Source organism: Macaca mulatta, chromosome 2 (assembly GCF_049350105.2).
Source record: "Macaca mulatta isolate MMU2019108-1 chromosome 2, T2T-MMU8v2.0, whole genome shotgun sequence".
Lineage (NCBI taxonomy): Eukaryota > Metazoa > Chordata > Mammalia > Primates > Cercopithecidae > Macaca > Macaca mulatta.
In genome coordinates, this window is record NC_133407.1 from 8,896,599 (window position 1) to 8,923,590 (window position 26,992).

Below are 26,992 nucleotides of genomic sequence, written 5' to 3' on the forward strand. Positions count from 1 at the left end.
ATCAGAAATCAGATCCTTTCGACCTTCTTGATCCAGGAGAAGGCACACAGCAAGGAAGATTTAGAGTGTTTAAGTGACTCACCTGATAATATTGTTAACCAGCTCCTTGCAGGCTGACTGGAGTTTGGTCAACGTATTTTTCAATAGGCCACTGAAATGTTCATACAATATGTGTTTAATATATATTTAAATATTAAATTTTATCAAATGAAGATTTTAAATAATTGGCGTATCAGAAAGTTTTATAATCCCATTCTATACAGAAAATATAATTGGTTCAAATTGAGTTATATATGGGTGATTGTGTATGTGTACCTGCACATGCATGCAGATGCAAGGATGGAGGAAAGAAGGAAGAGAGGTATTAAGGAAATATTTATAAAACTTTGATCAATTCAAAATTTAGCAAACTAGAGCTCTGACCTGGTTTACGGCCCCAGTTATAAAAAACTCATCTGATGAACAAAAATAGAGGTGCATGCAGTTCTCTATTCTTCCTGCTAATGTCCAGGCAGAATGTTAGCTTTGGCATAAAGTGCAACAGCAATAATAAATATTATATTCAATAAAATAGACTATTATTCTCTTGAGTTCTTTACTTTGTCAAAAGTAAAAATTATAAGCATCTGATGATATTTTCAATGTACAGAAATAAAATATATATGACTATCACATAAAGGTGTGATGGTTATAAAGCCAATATTATGGTAATGTTTCTACCTTCCATTTGAATTCATAAAAGAGTGGTTCTCAGCAGATTATGAAAAATAATGAATATTGAGATTTCTAGAGCCATCACTAAAAACATGATACAGCCAAAACTAAAATAGATAAATTAAAATTGAATACTAAAAATAGGTTAAATAATTTGAAAAGAAGTCAGTATAAAAAGAAAGGGAGGAACACAGGAGGGAACCAATAGAAAACTAACAAATGGTAGTCCTAAAATTGCCATATTGATAATTACATCATATGTAAATGATGTAAATGCACCAATTAAAAGACTAGAGCTATCATAATGCATAAGAATGATCCAACCCTATATTGTCTAGAAGAAACTCATTTCAAACCTAATAATAAAAGTAGGTTAAAAGTAAAAGGATGGAGAAAAAATTTACCATGCAAACATAAATCAAAAGAAAGCTAGATTTGCTATATTAATATTAATACAGACTAAAGTAGACTTTGGAATAAAGCAATTATCAGATATCAGAAATAAAGAGAAATATTACATATTAATAGAAGGGTCAATTCATTAACAGAATATAACCATCTTAAATATGACACACCCAACAACAGAGCTTCAGTATACATGTAGTAAAACCTGACACATTTGACAGGAGAAAAAGACACATTCATAATTACAGTTGAAAAATTCAAACCTCTTTTCTCAGTAATTAATAGAACTATTAGACAGAAAATCAGAATGGACGTAAAAGAACTGCACAATACCACAAGTCAACTATAGCTAATTGACATTTATAGAACATTCCACCCAACAGAAGCTCATTAAACGGTCTTTTCAAGTGCCATAAAACAGTCATCAAGATAAACAATATCATGACTCTAGAAACCTTAATAAATTAAAAATTTTTGAAATAATACAAAGTATGTTTTCTGACGATAATGAAATTAAACTAAGTTAGTACAGAAAGATAACAGAAAATGTCCAACTTAGCAATTAAACAAAATGCTTTGAAATACTTATGGGTCAAACAGGAAGCCTCAAGAAAAACTAGACAATATTTTGAACTGAACAAAATAAAAAATAAATATATCAAAATGTATCGTATGCAGCTAAAGCAGTGTCTAATAGAAAACTTATAGCAATGGATGCTAACATTAGAAGTCTCAACTCAATAATATAAACTTCTAATTTAAGAAACTCAGAAAAGAAGAAAAAACATAAACCCAAAGAAAAAGAAAGAAAATAAGGCTGGAAATAATCAAGTTGAAAATAGAAAGAGAGAAAAACAGTGAAACCAATAAGCTGACCAAGTTCTTTGAATGATAAATAAAATTGATAAATCTCTGGTAAGACTGATAGAAAACAGAGAAAACGCAAGTTACCAATATGATAAATGAAAGTGGAAGATATCATTACAGATTCCTCTGACATTAAAAAGGATAGTAGCTGGCACAGTGGCTCACACTTGTAATCCTAGAAATTTGGGAGGCTGAGGTGGGAGGATTGCTTGAGCCCAGAAGTTCAAGACCAGTCTGAACAGTGAACATGGTGAAACTCTATCTCTATAAAAAACCACAAAAAGTCAGCTGAGTATGGTGGCACATGCCTGTAATCCCAGCTACTTGGGAGGCTGAGATGGGAGGATCAGGTGAGCCTAGGAGGTTGAGGCTGCAGTGAGCCGAGATCATGCCACTGCACTCCAGCCTGGGTGTAGAGGGACACGCTGTCTCAAAAAATAAATAAAATAAAACATATTCCCAATAATTTGATGTAACTCAACAATTTTGATGAAATTAACCAAATCCTCAAAAACCACAATTTACCAAACTCACCCAAGACAAAATAGATAATCTCAAGATTCCTATAACTATTAGAGAATCAAATTCACAATTAGAGTGTCCCAGAAAAAAAATCTCAGGCCCAAATTGTTTCATTGTTGAATTATATCAAATATATGATAAGATACATCAATTCTGCACAATTTTCCCCAGAATATAAAAGGCAGGACGTAGGCATGGGAAAGACTTCATGACTAAAACACCAAAAGCAATGGCAACAAAAGTCAAAATTGACAAATGGGATCTAATTAAACTAAAGAGCTTCTGCACAGCAAAAGAAACCATCATCAGAGTGAACAGGCAACCTACAGAATGGGAGAAAATTTTTGCAATCTACCCATCTGGCAAAGGGCTAATATCCAAAATCCACAAAGAACTTAAATTTACAAGAGAAAAACAAACAACCCCATCAAAAAGTGGGCAAAGGATGTGAACAGACGCTTCTCAAAAGAAGACATTTATGCAGCCAACAGACACATGAAAAAATGCTCATCATCACTGGTCATCAGAGAAATGCAAATCAAAACCAAAATGACATACAATCTCACGCCAGTTAGAATGGTGATCATTAAAAAGTCAGGAAACAACAGATGCTGGAGAGGATGTGGAGAAATAGGAACGCTTTCACACTGTTGGTGGGAGTGTAAATTAGTTCAACCATTGTGGAAGACAGTGTGGCGATTCCTCAAGGATCTAGAACTAGAAATACCATTTGACTCAGCGATCCCATCACTGGGTATATACCCAAAGGATTATAAATCATGCTACTATAAAGACACATGCACACATATGTTTATTGCGGCACTATTCACAATTGCAAAGACTTGGAACCAACCCAAATGCCCATCAATGATGGACTGAACTAAGAAAATGTGGCACATATACACTGTGGAATACTATGCAGCCATAAAAAAGGATGAATTCATGTCCTTTGCAGGGACATGGATGAAGTTGGAAATGATCATCCTCAGCGAACTATCACAAGGACAGAAAACCAAACACTGCATGTTCGCACTCATAGGTGGGAATTGAACAATCAGAACACTCAGACACAGGGCAGGCAACATCACACACCAGGGTCTGTCAGCAGGTGGGAGCCTAGGGTAGGGATAACATTAGGAGAAATACTTAATATAAATGACAAGTTGATGGGTGCAGCAAACCAACATGGCACATGTATACCTATGTAACAAACCTGCGCGTGGTGCACATGTACCCTAGAACTGAAAGTATAATAAAAAAATAAAAATAATAAAAATAAAAGGCACTTTATACCAAACAAATACAGAAGTTCCACCAAGGATCATAAACAATATGATCAAGATAAAAACGACTACACATCATAACTACTACTATCGTCTCTCAACGGTGGGGTTAACTATTATTTGCTTTATAGTTTCCTTCCTATCAGAGTCCAAAGTTTTATTACCTTTTGGGATCCTCAATATTTTTTAATTGATACATAATATTTTACATGTTTATGGGATATATATGCTATTTTGTTACACGCATAGAATGTGTAGTGATCAATTTAGTATTTCTGGAGTATTCAATACCTTGAGTATTTATCATTTTTGTGTGTTGAGAACATTTCAAGTCCTCTCCTTTATCTACTTTGAAATATATAATATATTGTTGGTAATCATAGCCACCCTATTCTGCTTTTCTATAATGTATGTTTGTACACATTGACCAATCTCTTTTCATCACCCCTTTCCAACAACACATTCTACCCAGCCTCTGCTATTTACCATTCTACTCTCTACTTCCATGAGATAAATTTTTAAGCTCCTACTTATGAGTGAGAACTTACAATATTTGTCTGTCTGTGCCTTATTTCACTTAGCATAATGACTCCCAGTTCCATCCATGTAGCTGCAAATGAAAATATTTCATTCCTTTTTTTTTTCCTGAGACAGAGTCTCGTTCTGTCGCCCAGGCTGGAGTGCAGTGGTGGGATCTCGGCTCACTGCAAGCTCTGTCTCCCAGGTTCAAGTGATTCTCCTGCCTCAGTCTCCCAAGTAGCTGGGACTATAGGCGCCCGCCGCCACGCCTGGCTAATTTTTTTGTATTTTTAGTAGGGACCGGGTTTCACCTTGTTAGCCAGGATGGTCTCGATCTCCTGACCTCGTGATCCACCTGCCGTGGGCTCCCAAAGTGCTGGGATTCCAGGCGTGAGCCACTGCCTGGCTGGCCTTCATTCCTTTTTTATAGCTGAATAGTATTCCATTGTGTATATATACACCAAATTGTGTTTATTAATTGATGGACACATAGGTGAATAATATTGCAATAAACATGTAAGTGCATGTATCCTTCTTGATATACTGATTTCTTTTCCTTTGGATAAATATTTAGTAGTGAGATTTCTGGATTTTATGATAGTTTTTAAATTTTTGAGAAATCTCCATACTATTTTCTGTAGTGGTTATATTAATTGACATTCCTATCAATAGTGAGTAAGAGTTCCCTTTTCTCTGCATCCTCAATAACATCTGTTATTTTTTGTCATTTGAAAAATAAGCTAACTGGGATAAGATGATATCCCATTTTGATTTTGATTTGCATTTACCTGATGATTAGTGATGCTGACGATTTCATATAGTTATTGGCCATTTTTACATTTTTAAAAAAAATGTCTTTTCATATCTTTTGATATCAGTAATCTCATTTTTACAGGATTATTTTTACTGTTGACTTGAGTTCCTCATATATTCTGGATATTAGTCCCAAGGCGGATGGATAATTTCAAATATTTTCTTCCATTCAGCAGGTGTTTCTTCATTCTGTTAATTGCTTTCTTTGCTGTGCAGAAGCTTTTTAGTTTAATAGCCTCATTTTTAGTTTAAATAGTCCCATTTGTCTATTTTTTTTTTGTCTTTTCTTTTGAGGGCTTATCCATAAAAATCTCCACCTAGACCAACATTCTGAAGTGTTCTGTGTCTTCTTCTAGTGGTTTATAGCTTTTAGATATTACATGTAAGTCTTATCTGTGCTGATTTTTGTATGTGATGAGAGTTGGGATCCAGTTTCATTCTTCTGCATATGAATATCCAGTTTTCCCAGTACCACTTATTGAAGAGTGTGTCCTTTTCCCAATGTATGTTATTTGTGCGCTTGTTGAAAATCAGCCGGAAATATTGAATTTATTTTTGGATTTCCTATTATGTCCCATTGGTCTATATCTGTTTTTATACCAGTGTCATGCTCTGTTGGTTACTTTAGGCTTGTAATATATTTTAAAGCCAGTTAATGTGATGCCTCCAGTTTTGTTCTTTTTGCTCTAGAATGCTTTGGATATTTGAGCTCTTTTTTGTTCCGTATGATTTCTAGGATTTTTCTTTTCTGTGAAAAATAATATTGGCATTTCGATAGGAACTGCTTTGAATCTATAGATTGCTTTGGGCAGCATGGTCATTTTAACCATTTTCATTCTTCCCATCCATGAGCATGGAATGTTGTTGCATTTCTTCCTCCTCCTCCTCCTCCCTCTTTGTTCCTCCTCTTCCTTCTCCTCCTCCTCTTCCTCTTCCTCTTCTTCTTCTTTTGTAGTTTTCTTTGTAGAGATATTTTGCCTTCTTGGTTAAATTTACTCCTAGGTATTTTACTTTTGTTGTTATTGTAAATGAAATTGCCTTCTTTATTGCTTTCTCAGCTAGTTTGTTATCGATGTATAGAAATGCTACCGATTTTTGTATTTTGATTTTGTATCCTGCAACTATATTGAATTCATTTATCAAATCTAAGAGGTTTTAGGATGAGTGTAGGTTTTCTCAGATATATCATCAGCAAAGACAAACAATTTGACTTCCTCTTTTCCAGTCTGCATGCCTTTTATTTCCTTCTCTTGCTTTACTTCTCTGACTAGGACTTTCAGTGCGATGTTAAATAGGAGTGCTAGAAGTGGCCTTTTCTTGTTCCAGTTCTTAGAGGAAAGGCTTTTAGCATCTCCCCATTCAGTGTGATGTTAGCTGTGGATTAAATATAGCCATCATTATGTAGAGGCATGTTTCGCCTATGCCTAGTTTATTGAGAGTTTTCTTTACCATAAAGAGATGTTAAATTTTATCAAATGCTTTTTTTTATCTATAGGGATCATCATATGGTTTTCATCTTTCATCCTATTGATGTATTACATTTATAGATTTGCATATGTTGAATCATCCTTACATTTCTGGGATACATCCTACTTGATCCTGATGTATCACTTTTTCAATGTGCTATTGGTTCAGTTTGCTAGTATTTTGCTGAACATTTTTGCATCTATGTTCATCAGGAATATGGTTTATAGTTGTTTTTTTTTTTCTTCTTTTTATGTCCTTGTCTGGTCTCAGTATCAGGTTAATGCTAGCCTCATAGAATGTGTTAAAGACAATGCCCACCTCTTCAATTCTTTGAAATAGTTTGAGAATAATTGGTGCTAGTTCTTTGAAAGTTTGGTAGAATTTGGTAGTGAAGCCATCTAGTACTGGACTTTTTACATGTGGGTTACTGATTCAATCTCATGACTTGTTATTGGTCTGTTCAGGTCTTCTATTTATTCCTTATTCAACCTTAGTAGGTTGCAATGTGTCCAGGAACTTGTCAATTTCTCATTGGTTTTCCAGTTTCTTAGTATATAGTTGTTCATTATAATCTCTGATGATCTTTTGCCTGTCTGTGATATATTTTTCATTTCTGATTTTGCTTAAGTCTTCTCTATTTTTATCTGGGTTAGTCTAGCAAGTGGTTTATCAATTTTGTTTATCTTTTCAAAAAGCCAACTTTTGGTTTTATTTGTCCTTTGCAATTTTTTTTAGTCTGTATTTTGTTTAGTTTTGCTCTGATCTTTACTATTTCTTTCTTTCTACTAATCTTCTATCTGGTTTGTACTTGCTTTTCCATTTCCTTAAGGTACATTGTGGGATTACTTATGTGAAATCTTTTTACCTTATTGATCACAGGCATTTATTACTATAAACTTCCCTGTTAGCACTGCTTTGGTTGTATCTCATAGGTTTTTTATACGTTGTGTTTCAATTTTCATTTGTTTCAGGAAATTTTTTAATTTCCTCTTTCTTGACCCAATGATTAGAAACATGTTATTTAATTTGCCCGTATCTGTACAATTTACAAAGTTCCTCTTGCTATTGTTTTTCTAGTTTTATTCCATTGTTGTCTATGAAGAAACTTGATGTAATTTCAATTTTTAAAAAATTTTTGAGACCTATTTTGTGTCCTAATATATGATCTATCTTTGAGAATGTTCCTTGTGCTGATAAGAATGTAAACTCCATAGCTGTTGGAAAACATGTTCCGTAAATGTCCATTAGGGCAATTTGGTCCACTGTGCAGTTTAAATCCCATATTTGTTTGTTAACTTTCTAGATGATTTGTCTAATGCTGAGAGTGTAGTGTTGAAGTTTCCAACTATTATTGTACTGAAGTCTTTCTCTGCCTTTAGATCTAATAATATATGCTTTATATTTATGGGTGCTCCGGTGTTGAGTACATAAATATTTAGAATTGTTATATCCCCTTGCTAAATTGATTACTTTATTATTACATAATGACCTTTGTTTCTTTTTTTTTCCTTACAATCTGTTTTATCTGACAGAAGCGTAGCTAGTCCTGCTAGTGTTTGGTTTCTATATGCGTGAAATGCCTTTTTTCATTCCTTTTCTTCCATTTCTTCTTCCATCTTTCAATCTATGTATGTCTTTCCAGGTGAGATGAGTTTGTTTTGCGTGTGTATGTGTGTATATATATTATATTAATATATTATATTTATATAATATATAATACATACTATATTTGGGTCTTTTAAAAAATCTATTCAGTCTGTATCTTTTGAGTGGAAAGTATATTCCATTTAGATTGAAGGTTGTTATTAATATATGAGGACTTATACCTGCCATTAATTACTGCTTTTGTGTAGTCTTTGTTCCCTTCCTTCTCTAACAGTTGGTCACTTTATGTTATATGTTACATATGCTTTGATTATCCTTTTTTATTTTTTTCATAATTGTGATTTGGTTGTTTTCTGTAATGTTAACATTTGAGACTTTTCCTTGTTTTTGTGTTTGTTGTATCAGTGTTATTTATATTTTTATGTGTTTTCTTGATGGTAAATATCCTTCCCTTGTTTCCAGGGAATAGAATTCTCTTAAGCATTTCTTGTAGGCCAGTCTAGTAGCAATAAATTCTCTCATCTTTGGCTTATAGGGAAAGAGTATATCTTCTTCATTAATGAAGGATAACTTTGTTGAGTATATCCTTGGCAAACATTTTTTTCTTTCAGCACTTAGAATATATCATTCTCTTTGCTCCTGGCCTGTGGGTTTCTGCTGAGCAACCCACCCTTTGTCTGATGGGAGTCTCTTTATAAGTGACTAAACTTTTATTTACTCTTTTTTTTTTTTTTTGCTGCTTTTAGAATTCTCTCTTTGCCTTTTGAAAGTTTGACTATAATGTGCTGTAGAGAAAACCTTTCTGAACTGTGTCTATTTAGAGAGCTCTGAACCTTATATGTGGATATATTAATATCTTGCTAGACTTGGGAAGTTTTTATGAATTATTTTGTTAAATAGGTTTTCTAATCCTTTCATTTGATTCAGAAACACCAAAAATTCTAATGTTTTATCCCTTTGTGGTATCTTATATGTTATGTTTGCTTTGATCTTTATTTTCTTTTATTCTTCTGTTTTCATTTTTATCTAACTGGGTTATTTTTTAAAAACCTGTATTCAATTTCTGAGATCCTTTCTTCTGGTTGATCTAGTCTATTGCTGAAGTTTTCAAATGTATTTTGTGTTTCACTTAGTAAATTCTTCAGTTTCTGAATGTCTCTTTTTTTTTTTTTTTTGAGACAGAGTTTCGCTTTTGTCACCCAGGCTGGAGTGCAATGGTGCGATCCTGGCTCACTGCAACCTCTGCCTCCCAGGTTGAAGTAATTCTCCTATCTCAGCCTCCCAAGTAGTTGGGATTACAGGCATATGCCACCACACCCAGCTAATTTTTGTGTTTTTAGGAGAGACAGGGTTTCACCATGTTGACCAGGATGGTCTCAATCTCTTGACCTCGTGATCTGTCCGCCTCGGCCTCCTGAGGTGCTGGGATTATAGGCATGAGCCACTGCGCTCAGCCTGTTTGGTTCTATTAATGATATCTATCTCTTTGGTAAATGTCTCATTTATATCCTGAATTATCTTTCTGACTTCTATTGCTTTTTGGTATTCTCCTACGTCTCACTGTATTTCTTAGTATCAATATTTTGAATTTATTTTATGACTTTAATAATTTTTTAAATGAGTTTTAAAATTTTTAAAACTGGGATTTATTGCTAGAGAATTATTGTGTTCCTTTGATGGTGTCATATTTTCCTGCTTTTTCATGCTTCCTGTGTCTTTATATTGGTATATGCACATCTGGTAGAATAATCATTTCTTATAAGTTTTTTGAATTTGCTTTCATAGAGGAGGACATTTTCCTAAAAATGTTATCTATGAAATTAGATGAGTAGGAAATTTTGGCTTCTATTCTCAGTATGTACTGTCCTGTAGCCTCTGTATAATATCTTCAGTTGTAAACAGCATCAGCAGTGTCTATTATTTTCTTCATGGCTTAGGGTGTGGTTGTTAGTGGAGGCTGTAGTAAACTTTTGCTGGGGTTTGGACACCAGGTAGGCCAGCCTTTGGACACCTGCAGTAGCAGTAGCGGGCTGAGTGTGCCTGTCCTTGGACCCTAGGGCAGTGTACACTGGTACCATTGCTAGTGAATCCAGGCAAGCCAATTTTGGGGCCCCCAGGTGGCTTGCTCAGGCGGTTCAAACGGCAGTGGTAAGTAGATGGGTAGGCAGGTTCTTGAGCCCCTGGGGGGCTGGCATGTCATGGGTAATCGCATTTGCAGTGGCGAGGCAACCCTCTGGGACCCAAATCTTCCACACTGGTATTGACAGTGGCTGTGCCAGCCTGAGTGGGCCAGCCCCCAGGCCTGCAGGTGATGTGTGTAAGTTGGTGGCAGTTATGGTGGTAGCAGCAGTGTTTGGGTGGGCATGACCAGAAGGAATGCTCAGGTGCCAATGGTGGTATACTGAAGTGAGCAATCTTCAGGCCCCTGGATGGTGTTCCTGGGGACTGAGGGGTAGGGCCGAGCTGGGCGAACCTGTCCTTAGGCCCCCTGGTGGTGTGTGCGGGCACTGGTTGTGGTAAGCAGAAGCAGGGTGATCCCCTGGAAGGCCAGTACAACGTTAAGGTAAGGGCCACAGCAGCTACACCATGGCCCTCCTACTGGGAAGGAAAGAGCTGCTTTGAGAGTGTGTACTTTGCTTGCATCTCAGCCCCACCACAGTGGCAGCAGCTGTGGGCAGTGAAATTTATCCTGAGGTACATGAAAATGTGTGGCTGCTACTCTGTTGTGGGATAAAGGGGTCACTGCCTGTGGCTCTTGCCTCAGTCTTGGTGGCAGCCAATCCAGCCAGGGGATGTCAATGGTGCTTCAAGGATGTGGAGATGCATGGGCTGTTGGGCATCAGGGTAGGATGCAGTCTGGTGAGGGCTGGGTCTTTGAAATGGTGTCATGCTGCAGCTGCTGAGGACTCAGAGGTTTGTGGGATTCAGCATGAGCTCTCTCTCTCTCACAAGCAATACTGTTGAGTGGTCTTCAGCTCCTTATATTAGTCTCAGGGTCCATGATGGTCAAAGGGTTCTTCTTTGGCTAGCACTATAGGAGCCTGTGGTGGGAATGTGGACTGTGAGGGGTCTCCCACTTACCCTTGCCCAACATTAGGGAGCCTCTCCAGGCTCCCAGCGAGCCCTCACTTCCCTTTCCTTTCTTTTTTTGGTGCTTCCTGTGACTTTTCGGTGAATTCCAGTTTTCTCCCTTAGATGATCTATTCAAAATGTGACCATCTACTTGCCATTTTAGCTCCTCTCCATGGAGCAGGTGCATATGATGAATCCAGTCAACCACTTTGAAGACTCCTTTCTAAAACTTTAAAGGCTATACAATTTTACCTGGATTTCCCATTTTAGTTATTTTAAACAATGCTGCAATGAAGCCTTCGTTTTTCTCTCTCTCTCTGTGTGTGTGTGTGTGTGTGTGTGTAGGTCCTTATTTACATTTGAATAGTTTTGTGGAATAAATACCTAAAACTGGAACTTACAGGCCAAAGGGAAAGTGTCTTTAAAATTAAATAAATTAGAGTGGACAAATTGCCTTCCAATATATGATTTCAATTTATACTCTCATAAGAAATGAAAAGGTTGCCTGTTTCTCAGCAATCTCACCAGCATTGGTTATTATCATTAAAATTTTTGCTGATCAGAAAGATATAATAATTAACCTCATTATTTCAATTCCCCAATTTTTTATTAGTGGAGAGTTTGAACACTTCGAATCTGTTAAACATTTGTACATTAATCATTTGTGAATTGCCTATATCTTTTTCCAATTGGGGAAATTTATCTCTCTTATTAAATTTTGAATACTTAGTTTATTGGGTTTATTAAGCTTTTGTCATGAATTACAATTTTTAAAGTTTATGTCTTTTTAATATGAACTTTAGCCAAGTTTTTAGTCTTATCTTTTAATACTTATGAGCTTCACATTATGTTTTTATAGTCAATTATTTTTATACCCAAACCTGATTATTTTTCCTTTCCCTGTTTTGATCAATTTGATTCATATTTTCAGGCCTAAATAGAAAATTGCTTTCTCTGCAATGTGTTGCCAATTTCAGGCACACTAAATCATTCCTTTTTCTATGCCTTATAAAAGCACATAAACACATATATCTAACTACTTTTCATAGATAATTTTATACACATTTGCCTTTTCTGCTGTGTTATCATCTTCTCAAGGATAGAGATCATGATCTGTGTCACAAAGATCATAGGTGTAAAATTATTATGACTAGACCTACTGTATGTGCTTGATATATCTATGAATCTTGGATTATGTAAGATGTAGGGCATTATGCTAAGAGCTGTTGCCTAAGCCTTTCCAGACACAAATAGGCTACATAGATATTGGTCTTTTGATACTTAGAGCTGAAGCCTCCTCACATATATCTGGGATGATTCAACAAGTATTTATAAAAAGGAATAGTTTTAAATAATTACCACCAACTCCCTAGGGAAAAATCTGATACAGGTTAAAAGGGTTTCCTTCAAAGTTTACAAAGAATAAAAAAAAATTGCAAAAGTAAGAGTTATGTAGTTAGCATCAATCATTCTGGGAGAACTTTTAAGTGTTAATATTATTATCTACCTCGTGAAGACATGACAGGCATGCTTACACAGTCTATGAATAATACAAACATGGGATATAAAGTAACATATTCTTTTTCTTTTTCTTTTTTTGAGATGGAATTTTGCTCTTGTTGCCCAGGCTGGAGTACAATGGCACAATTTTGGCTCACTGCAAACTCTACCTCCCAGGCTCAAGTGATTCTCCTGCCTCAGCCTCCTGAGTGTCTGGGACTACAGGCACCCACCAACACGTTCGGCTAATTTTTGTATTTTTAGTAGAGATGGGGTTTCACCATGTTGGCCAGGCTGGTCTCGAACTCCTGACCTCAGGTGATCCACCTGCCTTGGCCTCCCAAAGTGCTGAGATTACAGGCTTGAGCCTATGCACCTGGCCTAAACTAACATACTGGATAACAGAATCTAGAACCTGGAAGTTCCTTGACAACAGACTGAAATGTCAAATTGTTTGGAGAGACTCCGCTCACCTTTATTTACTAACCCAATGGAGTTCATTTTTCAGTGATATTAAAATAATTCGAATTAAAAAGGCACACATTCTCTGCCATTCAAATATCCTTTGCTAACAATCAGAACAAAACATGGTGATTCCATTTCATGACTAGTTATCAATGTTTAGGTTGTATCAAAAAATCAGTAAAAGTGGGTTAAATTTCTCAATTTCAAGATTTCTGTCTCTAAGAATCTGACATATTTTTTCATGTCCATAAGTTCCTATTTCTTGTATAGTGAGAGAATGCTTGGCTAAGATCCTCACTTAATGAATATTGTATTTAAGAGGAAAGTAGTTTATTTGCAGACTTTAGGAATTATTTAGCTATTAACCTATACATGGAAAAGAGTAAAGAAAATACGCTACCAAGTAACAGGAACAAAAGAGCCTCACACGAGTTGTTGTAGCAGTTCAGAAAGACTAAAAATCTAAAAGGATCCTACTCCCTACTTTCTAAACCAGAACACTAGCCATTAACATCCTGGGTAAGTTTACCATTTTTCCATTCTTGTTATCCAACTCCATTTTTGTGGCCTTGACACATGGACATATATGAGAATATAAAAATGTTGGAATAGTCATAGGGTTTTTTTTTTTTTTTTTGCACTGACAGAGCAGCCACAGAGAGGCAAGTTTACTCCGTTAAATTCTTTCTCACTCTACCTTTACATTCCTTTCAATACAGATGCCTCCAAGTGCCCTATTTCATTTACCTCACTGGCAAAACCTCATTTGTTTTCATTTTGTCTTTTGGCTCTTTCTGAATCTCCTCCTATGGGGACCCATTATGTACATTCAAGCACTGGGCATGACAAGCACAGCCCTGTCCTCCTTTAGGACAAACAAACAACTACAACACTGCGTAAGAAGTAATTATTAGGCATTACGGGGCAAAGAAGAATTATCCAGAGAGGAGAAAAAATGTGAATGGTATCTTCCAGGAGAACATTTCCAAGAATACAAGGAAGTAAGAAACAACATGGCACATTAAGAAGCTACATGCTAGAAATGGGTGTAGTGGCTCACACCTGTAATCCCAGCACTTTAGGAGGCCGAGTTGGGTGGATCACCTGAGGTCAGGAGTTCGAGACCAGCCCGGCCAACATGGTGAAACCCCGTCTCTACTAAAAATACAAAAATTAGCTGGGTGTGGTGGCACATACCTGTAACCCCAGCTACTTGGGAGGCTGAGGCAGGAGAATCGCTTGAAGCCAGGAGGTGGAGGTTGCAGTGAGCCTAGATTATACCACTGCAATCCAGCCTGGGAGACAGAGGGAGACTCTGCTCATAAAAAAAAAAAAATTCAAAACACAAGCAAAAAACTACATGCTTCAGTGTGTAAGAGAAAATTCTTCATTTTTTAACTTCTTTAACTTTTTGCCAACTTTTATGAGTCCAAGACTCAGAACAGAAAATCCCTGGAGAGAATAACAGGTTTTCCTAAGTGGATCCTATCCATCAACTTAAGAGATGATATTTTATGAGAATTGGGAATGTCCTAATTTTTAACTGTCAAATCAGAGTTTACACATATTTACGTTGAATTATGACATATTCCAAGGCCTTGAATGACCTGCCCCTTGGAATTATTTGATAGTTTCATTTCACTGGCTCAAGGATTGAGAACTATATCTGTATTGGAATGAAAGGGGCCAATGAAAAAATGTATTTTTCCCTAATCAAATTAGTGACAAAGCATCTATGTATTTGCCGAGTTATAACTTTCATTTTTTGTTTCCTCTTGCCTTTCTCCACTTGACTTCCTCCCAATATTAAGCAGTATATTCTATATCCAAATGTACACAGCAAAAATTCCAAGAAAACATATCAAACAAGGTAAGCCATTTTAAAATAATTCCCCTTAATCTTGTCAACAGATACTCTATGATATCCCACTGTCTAACTTACCCCCACTATTTTTCTAGAAATTTTTGGTAGAAAAGATAGCAGGACTTGTGCAGTAAATAAGTGATTAAAAAAAAAAGAAAGAAAATCTACCAACATTATGAAAATGCACAAACACAGGAAATCTAAACATCTCAGAAAGGTGTATTAATACGATTAACCCATTAAACTCCTTAGCTTACCTGGGAAGTATGTAACATCTATGATCTCACCACTTTATAAATGAGTAACTGGGGCCTGAGATCATGAGTGACTCAGTGGTATAGCCAAAAAAAGCCTGTTTCATGTATTAGTTTTTTCTTCCCTCTTATTCTATCACCGGGTACTTAAACCTGCATATGCACATAGAATTCATGTGCATAAATTCCTCCTGCATTAAAGAAGGATAGAGAAGCGGCTTGTTATGGTAGGAAGTGCTCTGGATAGGATTCAGATCTAAAATCTGATTCTTTGCCAGCCACAGTGGCTCATGCCTGTAATCCCAGGACTTTGGGAGGCTGAGGTGGGCAGATCACAGGAAGACAGGAGTTCAAGAACAGCTTGACCAATATGGCAAAACCCTGTCTCTACTAAAAATACAAAAATTAGCCAGGTGTGGTGTTGCATGTCTGTAATCCCAGCTACTTGGGAGACTGAGGCAGGAAAATCACTTGAATCAGGGAAGCAGAGGTTCCAATGAGCCGAGATCATGCCACTGCACTCTGCACTCCAGCCTGGGTGACAGAGTGAGACTCTGTCAAATATATATATATATATATATATATATATATATATATATATATATATATATATATATGAATCAGAAATTTATTTTTTATATATATATTATTTTGCCGTCCCTACCAGCTAGAAAGCCTTGAGCTGGTACCATCTTTTCTAAATTGGGGTTGACATGGGGAATGATCAAGATAAAAGATGTAAATAATCTCCCTCCCCATACGAATGGAAACACATATATTATAGATATTTGAGGCAGACCCAGAATCCATAATCCACACCAAATCTTCTCTCAGCTAACAATGTTGACTCTCTTCCCAAAGGCCTTGGTCATTCAGAGCCACTAGCCTTTTTACACACTATTGAAAAGATAGGTTTAACAGAGCTATAAATAGCATAGGCCCAAAGACTGAAGAGAAAGCCCATGCCACTCACCCACATGGGGTCACTGAGGTCCGAGTCCTGCATGCGGATACAGTCCATGCTAATCTCAATCTTATTTGTCGCACCATCTTCTGATGGTTCATCCACAAAGTTCAAGTCAATGGGCTGAACTGAACATATAGGCCTAACACATAGGAAAGAAAAAAAGTGAGTTAGGCATGGAAAGGGACTAAAACATACTCATGCTGTTGTTAACAACAAGTACTTTCTAATTCAAAGTCAGCAAGGCTCATTGGTTTCTTGAAGTTAGAAGCCCTAGGTTTGAGTCCTGGCTCGATCACTTATGAAATGTGTAATTTCAAGCAGTTCAAATCCAACCCTCATTTGTTAAATGGGGATCATGACCTCTGCCCTCCTCAGATAATTACTGGGTATGATGCAGGAAATAATGGCTGCATCTGTGATAGAGTATTTTATACTCTATTCCTAAGGGTCTCCAGTGTGCTGAAATTCTCTTTTTACCTTTTCTTAATTTATTCACTTATACAAACCTGCTTTGAATAAAGAAATAATAATACTTTTCACAGCAAGGTATAAACAACACAATTTAGTATTTTATCTTCTCAGTGAATACCTGCATTATAAAAGTAGATAAGTCTTCAAGCCAAAGGAATGGATTCTGAGTATCAGAGAAACTCAGATACTCTGAGTTTCTGAGTATCTTGAAGGATATCTTGAGAGTAACTTGGGGAAGTGAATTTGGTGCAGAAGGGCTTAGGCCCTCCAAAATTACATCACCTTGGATTAGTAAGGATCTTTTGGAGTTAGAAATGGAAAAAAATCACCACTGAATTTTGAACAAAGCGATGGCATTGGAGTCATTAACTTTTCCTAAATAACTTCTACTGATTCTAGAAAAAACATACCCTACTAAGCAATATTTTGACCACCCACATACCTATTTAGTTCAAGCATAACATTTCTTGCTTGTTTTATACTTACTGTTCTAGAAAATCCCAGATATGCTGGAAAACCTCTGGACTGAGGAATTCATTTGTCTGTGTGCTCTGGGACATGGTGGATCGGTAATAACTTTCTTTCCAAGAGAAATGAGCTGGGGTTTCTACGAAACTTAAAAGGACAAAAATGAAACTAGTATTATACTTTCTGTATTTATGACACTGAATATTGAAATTAAAGCATACTCTATCATGAAAACATCAAGTGAATCTATACAATCATGCAGGTATATATGTAGCACATGTTACAAGTTACACAATTGGCATTTCTTCAGGCAGTGTAATGAATCCAATTTTGCCAGAAAATCAGGCAGACCTCCAATGCTAGACAATCTCATCTTCTATCAAAGCTCTCCTTTCCTAACTAATAGTATTATTATGCTCTATACCTCCACTATCCAACATCTGTGTTCTGTAGATTCTGAAAAGAGAATAAACATTTCCTCATTACATCTGACAGCAAGTCTGACCTATCATTAAACCCATTTTGTAAGAGTCTCAAATGATTATCTGCCCATTCTGCCACCAGCAGGTAAGAAACAGAACCCGGAAACAGAAATGAGCTCAGAAAATTTAAATTTTTTCCTCAGTTTAATCGTCTCTCCCATAACCACAATCTTAGAATCACACTCAGGGACAATAAACTCAAACCTGCGGACCTAATATTTTTTAATTTTTTATCGCCGGTTACTTACCTTGATGTGTGGGTGGTTCTTAATTAAAGTGTAGAATTGTATGTTAGACTTAATAATAAGCAAACATCTGAACACTTTGCAAATGAATCCTATTTTTGTTTGCTTCATTTTGCTGCTGAGCCCTGAAGTTTGCTGTACTTGTTTTTTTAAACATTTATTCCTATATATTTGGAGGAAAACATCAGCTTTCTCAGATGATGCATTCTCCAAATCTAAATATCATGTGGGCAGATCATCTTAATATGTGATTTGTGATAATCAGTAGACTAATTTTATCCCAGGATAAAATTGGTTAAGTTCTTAATTGTTACTGTTCCTGTTATAAAGAATTTTAAAAAATACTGTATTAGGATAGTCAATCACCTTCAAATTTCAAATGTGTGTTCTGGTCTAGTAATACAGTAGAAGTTAATAGTATTAGATTTATTAACGCTGATTTCTAAGCTATCTGCGATAGCACATTCATTTGCTCAAGTTAAACATGCATAGAGGATTTATTTGCCAGGAAGCATAATGGAAACTGGAAATAAAAGGTGTATAATAGTGTCTCATCTTCTAGGAATTGATGGTATAGAAGGAAAGACAGGAAAACAAACCTATAGTTAATGTGTTAGCAGTGTAGACAGCACTACAAAAACATAAAGATGAACAATGTGAAGGAAAGAGTCTTAACTGATAAAAATTAGGCAGGTCAGGTAAGAGCTAATGGTACAGAGTGGGCACTCTGTGACAACAGCATAAACAAAATACTATAATGGAAAATAGCTTGATATGTGTGAGAAAATCACAAGCAACTCTGTTAATATGGTGAAAAATTTTGGGCAGAGAATGCTGGGAGATTAAGCCAGAGAGATAAGAAGAAACTTATATACTATGTTTTTAAAAAGGCTATGTCAGTACTTGTGGTGAGTGTGTGTGTGTATTTACATATTTCAAAATATATTAAATGATATATATTTATATATTTAAATGATATATATATTAAAAATATATATAAATGATATGTACATTTTAAATATCTCAAAATATTTCAAATAAATTTTAAATTGAGGAAATTGTAGATTTACATGCAATTGTAATGAATAATACAGAGAGATCACATGTACACTTTACTCAGTTCCCTCAATAGCAACATCTTGTAAAACTACCATATAATATAAAAACTGCGATAGTGACATTGATAAAATCCAGTGATGTGACTCATAAATCCTCAGTTCTACTTATACTTATTTGAATGTGAGTATATATATGTGTGTGTGTGTGTGCGTGTATTTCATTTAATACAATTTTATCACATGTGTGGAATAGAGTATCTATCACCACAGTCAGTATTAAAGGATTTGATTCATGAGACAGACACAGTCAGACTATGTTTTGTATTGGTAAATCTGGAAGTTGTGTGATGGAAGAATTTACAGCATGTCAGTTTATGGGTAAAGTGACTATTTAGAATGTTCCTGCATCAGTTCAAGTAAGACTACGAAAGGGCAAAATCAATGGGAATGGAGAAGATAGGGACAAAGTCAGTTATTAGTAAAAAGGCTAAATCATATATTGGTTGTGTTACTAGTGAAGGAGAATGAAGAGTCAAAGATGACTTTACGTTTCCAGCTTGATTGAACCGTGTGGTTGATGATTCTACTAACTACATCGGTAAGTATAGTTGAAAGATCTGGCTTAAAGAAAGGGAGATGATAAATTGCATTTTAGCATGTTGAGTTCTAAGTACCTAGAACTCAAACCTAGTTTTATCCACACATGTGATAAAATTGTATTAAATGAAATACACACACACATATATATATACTCACATTCAAATAAGTACAAGTAGAACTGAGGATTTATGAGTCACATCACTGGATTTTATCAATGTCACTATGGCAGTTTTTATATTATATGGTAGTTTTACAAGATGTTGCTATTGAGGGAACTGGGTAAAGGGTACATGGGATCTCTCTGTATTATTCATTACAACTGCATGTAAATCTACAATTTCCTCAATGTAAAAAGTGAAACCAACTTAAATAAGCCTTACACTCTAGGAAGAAAAACAGACCACAAGTTTAGAAACAGAAATCTTCCTCATAGGGTAAAAATGAATCTGAGTGTGGATACAATGACCTATGCAGAATAGGTGCAATGAGAAAAGGTATGCGGGGCTCCACTTAGAAAACCTGAGAACAGACAGACCCTGAGAAATTTATGGTATTTTAGAAGCCAAAGTAAAAACAAAATTAAAAATAATCAACATTACTCAATGGCAATGGGATCTAGGAAGATAAGACCCGAAAAATACCTACTAGATTTGACATAAGGAGGTCGTTGCCAACCTTGACATTAGAACCTTCTGTAGATTAATGATACCCTCAAAATATTTTAGTGTTTTGAGGAGTAAATGGAGGTGTGTGTAAAAAGAAATGTTTTTTGGATACAATTGGATTAGAAGAACCTAAATTATGACTAAAGAGGGAGGACCTAGTGTGGAAAGAGAAAATTTCAAGATACTGGAAAGAAAGGAAATGGCATGGTAAGAAACCCTGCAATAGGCAGGTAGGAAAAGGTCAAGGCATAGGTAGAGAGGATAGTCTTGAACTAAAACCCCTTAACCCCTCACTCTAGGATGAAGTAGATGGCAAAATTAAGCACAGATATAAATATTTTCATAGAAGATAAATAGAAGTCAAGGTTGATGACTTCAATTTTCTTGATGAAGCAGGAGGAAGACAAGGCCATCTGCTGAATATTGAGGGGGTCAGACATTAAGTGACTATTTGGGGAAAAAAGGTGAGAGTTTAGAAATGTGAATCAGGTTAGAAAATATGAATTTGTCATATCCCAGTCTACACAGTTATGTGATTCTCTTCAGCTTATACCACTGGGGAAAGGAACAAAAAATAGATAAAAACAATACTACTGTTGTTTCACTGAACAGGTTACATCAGAGAATTAAGGGAATTGTGAAGACTAGCTTTGGATTCAGATTGGAGAGGGCAGGAAGAGGGTCTAGGGCAAGGAAACCCTGTCTATTCCAAAAATACAAAACTTAGCTGGGCGTTGTGGCAGGTGCCTGTAATCCCAGCTACTCTGGAGGCTGAGGCAGGAGAATCACCTGAACCCAGGAGGCAGAGGTTGCAGTGAGCCGAGATCATGCCAATGCATGCCAGCCTGGGCGACAAGAGTGAAACTCTGTCTCGAAAAAAAAAAAGGAAGGAAGGAGAGAAAGAGAAAGAGAAGGAGAAAGAGATAGAAAGAGGAAGAGAGAAAGAGAGAGAGAGAACGAGAGAGAACGAGAGAGAGAGACAGAGGGAGAAAGAGAGAAAAAGAGAGAAAGAAAGAAAGAAAGAAAGAAAGAAAGAAAGAAAGAAAGAAAGAAAGAAAGAAAGAAAACTATGTCTCTGTGAGGTCAAAACAGTTATATAGGGCAGGAATTAACAAAGTTAAATTGGTAGAAATGGAAGAGTGGGATATCAGAATTGATGAGGTCCCTATAATTAGAAGACCATCTGATAATCCAGTATCTTTAAATTAAAAGGTTACATTAATTTTCTTCACTTTTCTTTTGAGATTGTGGCCTACTTGGTTTATTTACTGCCAAATAGCGAGTAGAGAAGAAGTAAAAGTTAATGGCTTTAACACTGAAGTGAAATTTATAAATACTCTCATGATGACACTTTTGAATATGCTTGATTCACATTAAAATTTGTCTTCAGATAGAACTGAAGTACAAGAAAATAGGAAAAATAAAAGTAAATGCAATTCATAATGTGAAAAATAGTGAACAAAGGCATGAAAAGTGAACAAAGGCATGAATTATTCAAAAACCAAAATGCAGATAAATTCCCATATGAGTGGCCATATACATGGACCCATAAGGACATCTCCAACATCCTAAGATCTAAACAGGATGCCTGATAGCTTGAAAGCCAGGTGAGCACTAGAAGGTAAACATTACCAAACAAAGTAGGCTCTCAACAATAATGATATTAGTGTGTGAGATTTGAAAAAGTAAGAGTGTTTAAGTTGGCAGAAGTGTAGATTTAGTTCCTAAAGAGACTGATAGATAATGTGACCAACATCTTCAATAATAAAGACCAAGGCAGATTCTAAAAAGAGTGTTATATAGAAGAAAGACATTATCTCTAAAGCAGAACAGAGAAAAACAGCATTGGTTCCATACTCATCATCTATTATTTCCCTTATTTCCACATAGTAAGTTCTGGTTCCTGTCTGTACTTATTTTGTTATTTTTTTTGTTTCGCTTTTATTCCTAGGTTCTGACTCCTAAAAGTCATTTCCCTGTATTTCTAATGTCACCATAATCAGCTGTGAAAACCTGGACAGGCCTCCAGATTCCTCAAACTTCAGCTTCCTTGCACATGACAGCATGGAGACGAGGATCTCCACCCCACTGCCTTTCCCATGCCTACCCAACCCTCAATGTACTCTTCCTTACATAGTACTTCCTAGGTCCTAATTTAAGTATAGTTTTTCTCCTTTGAGCTTTGTTCTTTTATTTCATCTCATCAATGCTACTTTGTCATACTTTGCTTGTTCAACAATTAATCTACTGCAGAGGATTTTAGGTAATTTGTGGGTGAAACATATCTCTCTCAACTCTGTATTTCTTGTGGTTTTATAGCTCCTTGAGGATCGAGTGGAAGAATTACAAGTTTTGGAATGGGGCTGACCTAGGTTCAATCTCAGTTCTACTAATGACATGCTTTGAGGCCATGGCCAAGTTACTCAGTGTCTTTGAACCTTAGTTTCTTCAACTATGCTTCCCTCAGAGGGTGGCTGAGAGGTTTTCTTTAAATGTGCTACGTAATTTTTATACAGAGCCTGGTAGTCAATGCATTGGTTCTATCACAAAAAGTGCTACATCATTTGCATCCAGGACATACTTGCTGAATTAAACTTATTAGATAGTGTGTTTGAATGGTCTGTTCAAGTTTTTAAAGTGTCACATAAAAATAAAATAATTATATGAAACTTATCCCTCCCTTCCATCTGTGACCTTGGGTCAAAAAAATACCCTCATTACTACTCATTTTCTTCTAGATCACTTTTGTCTTAGACTGGCTACATTAAATGAGGCAACTTTACCCCTCTCGGGGCTTCAAGGGGCTTTATTACAAAAGTCAGGTGTGGGGAGTTGGAATTACAAAAGACAAGAGAGGGGAGTTGGAATATCCTAACCAATTTCTTTCTTAAAGGTAATGATTTACCTGAATATAATCCCCTTCACTCATGCTCTCCATCCCACTAAATCTTTTTGCCTTTTTCGTTAGTCAGCATTTTCTCCTAACTTAAAGGACTATGTAATGATCAGCCTTTTCAAGCAGAATTTTCATTAGGTTACTCCTTTTGTGACAGAGAATTTACAATCATTAACCCTGCATTCTTGACAAAATCCAATCACCTTTGTCGCCCATTCTTTGGAGCAAACCCTCCTTACAAATTGTTTAGCCAGCTGATAAGGTTTGGCTCTGTGTCCCCACCCAAATCTCACCTTGAATTGTAATAATCCCCATGTGTCAAGGGCAGGACCAGGTGGAAGTAATTGGATCATGGGGGTGGTTCCGCACCGCCCACTCTGTGCTGTTCTCCTGATAATGTGTGAGTCTCATGAGACCTGATGGTTTTATAAGTATCTGGCATTTCCCTGCTTCCACTCATCACTCTTCTGCCACCCTGTGAAAGAGGTGCCTTCTGCCATTTTATAAGTTTCCTGAGACCTCCCCCAGCCATGTGTAACTGTGAGTGCATTAAATCTCTTTTCTTTATAAATTACCCAGTCTCAGGTATCTCTTCATAGCAGCATGAAAGCAAACTAATACACCAGCTGTATCCTACAGGTTGTTTTCATACTTGAGCCCTTACAAATTGACCTTTTACATAATCCACCATCTTCCCCCAAGTCATATTCTTTACATTTGCCAACAGTGAGCTCACCTAGAAAGGATACAATATTTGTATATCTTGTTTAGGTTCACAGTCTCAATTTGGCATGCTTTAAGTATTCTTGTCCTTAGTTCATTCTATCATAATTTACCCACAAATTTACCCACATTGAAACGGCGTTTCCATTTTGTGTAGGTAGGTCTGTTGCCCCAACTAATAAGACACTGGCACTCAAAAATATTATTTTCCTTATTTTTTTTTTGACAGATCTGTAGAAGGGAAAAACTAGAAAGGGCTTTATTTCTCATAATCTCTACTCCTTTCTTTTTATAAATGAAACTCATAGGGATTTGACTCATATCCCACAGGAAGTCCACAAGTATCTAGTTCTGGAGCCTAGCCATCCTGGGTCGTTGTGCAAAGCTCTTCAGATATAAAGTGTACAGTTAGCACTTTTGCAAACTGTACTGTCTAACTCCACAAACATAAAACATGTTATCAAACTTCACTGTACTAAATTCCTCAGTTAATATTCTGACCCATTTCAGTCTAGAATCTGGCATTTGGTAGAAGACAAAGATAAGGAATACTTGAGTATCTTGTTTAAAATGCCATTTTAACATTATAGCATGCAAACATAGTAACCTGCATGCTTACAAATAGGGTATTTATTGACAAACTGCCCCCAAATTAGAACTTAGGAGACATTTGAATAAGTGTAATCACCATGACATCAAGTTTGGAATACATTAGGATTTTACACAACTGTGAAAATTTGATGGAAAATGCATGTAACATCCACGACTGAGATACATGAAAATGGAGCTCAGGAAGGGCTATGGGGAAATTGAAACCTGTAGAGGAGGTTTCTTAGGATTAAACAATGTGACAAATTGAATTTAGACAAAAAAGAAAAGAAAATATGTAAAAAGAAAAAGTAGACCTTCTTGGAAAAAATTATAAGGTCTAATGGTTAGAAGTCATCTAGTCCAAACTCTTAACTTACTAACAGTGACTTTGCAACTTCAGCCAAGATAGATATCTGTACCACATAAGGCTGCCCACTCTTTGTGAGACAGCTCAGAATGCTGAGTGAGAGATTTAAAAATTGAGGAAAGGTTTACTGCCCTAAAACCTTCAGACACTAGTCCGATGCATGCAGAAAATAATCCAATTGCAGTTGCCTTCAACATTTTCTCAATTATAGACTCTATTATGGGAATCTGATGATAGTTCTGAACAATCTTATATAATAAACAAAAAAAGTAAAAATGAAATATACATACTGACATACATATAAGTGATTGGGTTTGATTTTCAAAGATTTTATAGACCTTAATCCACATTCCTAATCCAAGTCTCATCGCTGAAAGCTTAGTTAAGAATCTGCACTGTAATCTTTCATCTGGATTAGGTGTTAGCAAACTACTCCTCACAGGCAAAATACATCCCACCTGTTTTTGTAGGTGAAGTCTTTTAAGGACACTGTCATATTTATTTAGGTATTGCTATATGGCTGCTTTTGAACTATAACAGCAGAGTTGAGGAGTTGCAATAGCAACCATGTGACCCACAAAGTCAAAAATATGTTCTGGCCCTGTGTAGAAAAAGTTTTCCAACACCTGATGTATATAAAAGACCTTTAAAGATTTTAAAATAAATTGCAGTTTGAGTTAACACTTGTGAAGTTGTAGAAACTTTCTCTTGGACCATTATATGTGGAGTACAAAACAGAAGCGGGAGATCATTGGGTTAATATTTGTTAACCCAGGGAATTACGAGCAATCAGATATGGACCTGGAAATAAGAAGTGACCCTGGACCAATGAGGCAGGATCCTTGGTTCACACTTGATTTTTTTCTATTGTAACTGTTCATGTATTTTTCTTATCATCCACATCAATATTTTAGTACTTTAAATATGGGCTGGTGACCCAATTCAGAAAGCATGATATATCACACAGATATTATTCAATAGCCTGTTGCTACAAAATGATTCACACCCGTAATACTTCAGTACAAAACCACTTTCACATATACTCCACTTGATAGTCATATTATGAATTATGTATTACACTGAACTTTAGGAACTTACTGTTTTGTAGGTTAATGGTGGAATGCTACCAAGTTTATATGGTTCGAAGTCATAGAATGAATATTATCAACATGTTACAGCTGAATAACATTAAAATACTTGTCAAGATCACATATTCCATCAATAGGTGGCAGACCAAGGTCTTGAGCCTCATTCTTTGGACTACTGCTACTCAGTGATAAGACGACTGGCCCACCCAGAGAGTAAGACTGAGTGACGTTTATATGGAGGAACAAGATACATGTTTATGGATTTTTCTTAAATATAAATTTGCCTAATCTGTACGTGTTTCATTCTAAAGACTCACTAACAATGATGACAAAATACCCCCTCCCTTCAACCCGAGATGAACTCTCACTCTGTCATACAGGCTGGAGTGCAAGGGCATGATCTCGGCTCACTGCAACCTCCAGCACCTGGGTTCAAGCAATTCTCCTGCCCCAGCCTCCCAAGTAGCTGGGATTACAGGTGCACGCCACCACACCTGGTTAATTTTTGTATTTTTACAAAATTTAACGGGGTTTCACCATGTTGGTCAGGCTGATCTCAAATTCCTGACCTCATGACCTCATGATCTGCCCACCTTGGCCTCCCAAAGTGCTGGGATTAGAGGCGTGAGCCACCACACCCAGCCGGCAAAATAATTTTACATTTGTATTGGCTATATATGTGTTGTGCTGAAGAATCAGCGGTAACAAAGAACCATGGCAGACAGCTGAGAACTCACACATTCACTTTCCAAAGCAGGATGTCCTCCCCCACCATCTGCCCCCATATTGCTAAATTCCCTCATGTGGTTCCCTTCAAAGTGAGGGAAATATATATGTTCACCTGTCCTGACTTTATTTCTTCCAACTCTTGGTACTAAAATAGCTTAAATCAGAGTCTTTAAAATGTACTTTACTTTATCACAACGGGATACGTATTATTAAGTTTTGGTGGCATAAAAAGAGAAGTTTTAAACTTTAAAATTAGTCACCTTGCCATTCAGGAACAATTTCCTTTTATTAA

The 26,992-nt window shown here is 36.3% G+C and overlaps 1 protein-coding gene across 16 annotated transcripts in view; it reads right to left on the reverse strand.

Annotated features, from left to right (window-relative positions):
- The window catches only part of TP63 (tumor protein p63), a 526,038-nt gene that overhangs the window by 142,088 nt on the left and 356,958 nt on the right, over positions 1-26,992 (reverse strand). For 13 of the 16 annotated variants that reach the window (XM_077991167.1, XM_077991168.1, XM_015132502.3 and 10 more), the window contains 2 exons: positions 17,275-17,403; positions 16,324-16,456 (listed from right to left, as the gene is read on the reverse strand). In XM_077991167.1, the coding sequence (XP_077847293.1) occupies positions 16,324-16,456; positions 17,275-17,403 (262 nt within the window). Of the gene's footprint in view, positions 1-16,323; positions 16,457-17,274; positions 17,454-26,992 lie in introns of all 16 variants that reach the window. The other 3 variants (XM_077991174.1, XM_077991183.1, XM_077991182.1) reach the window with 3 other exon arrangements.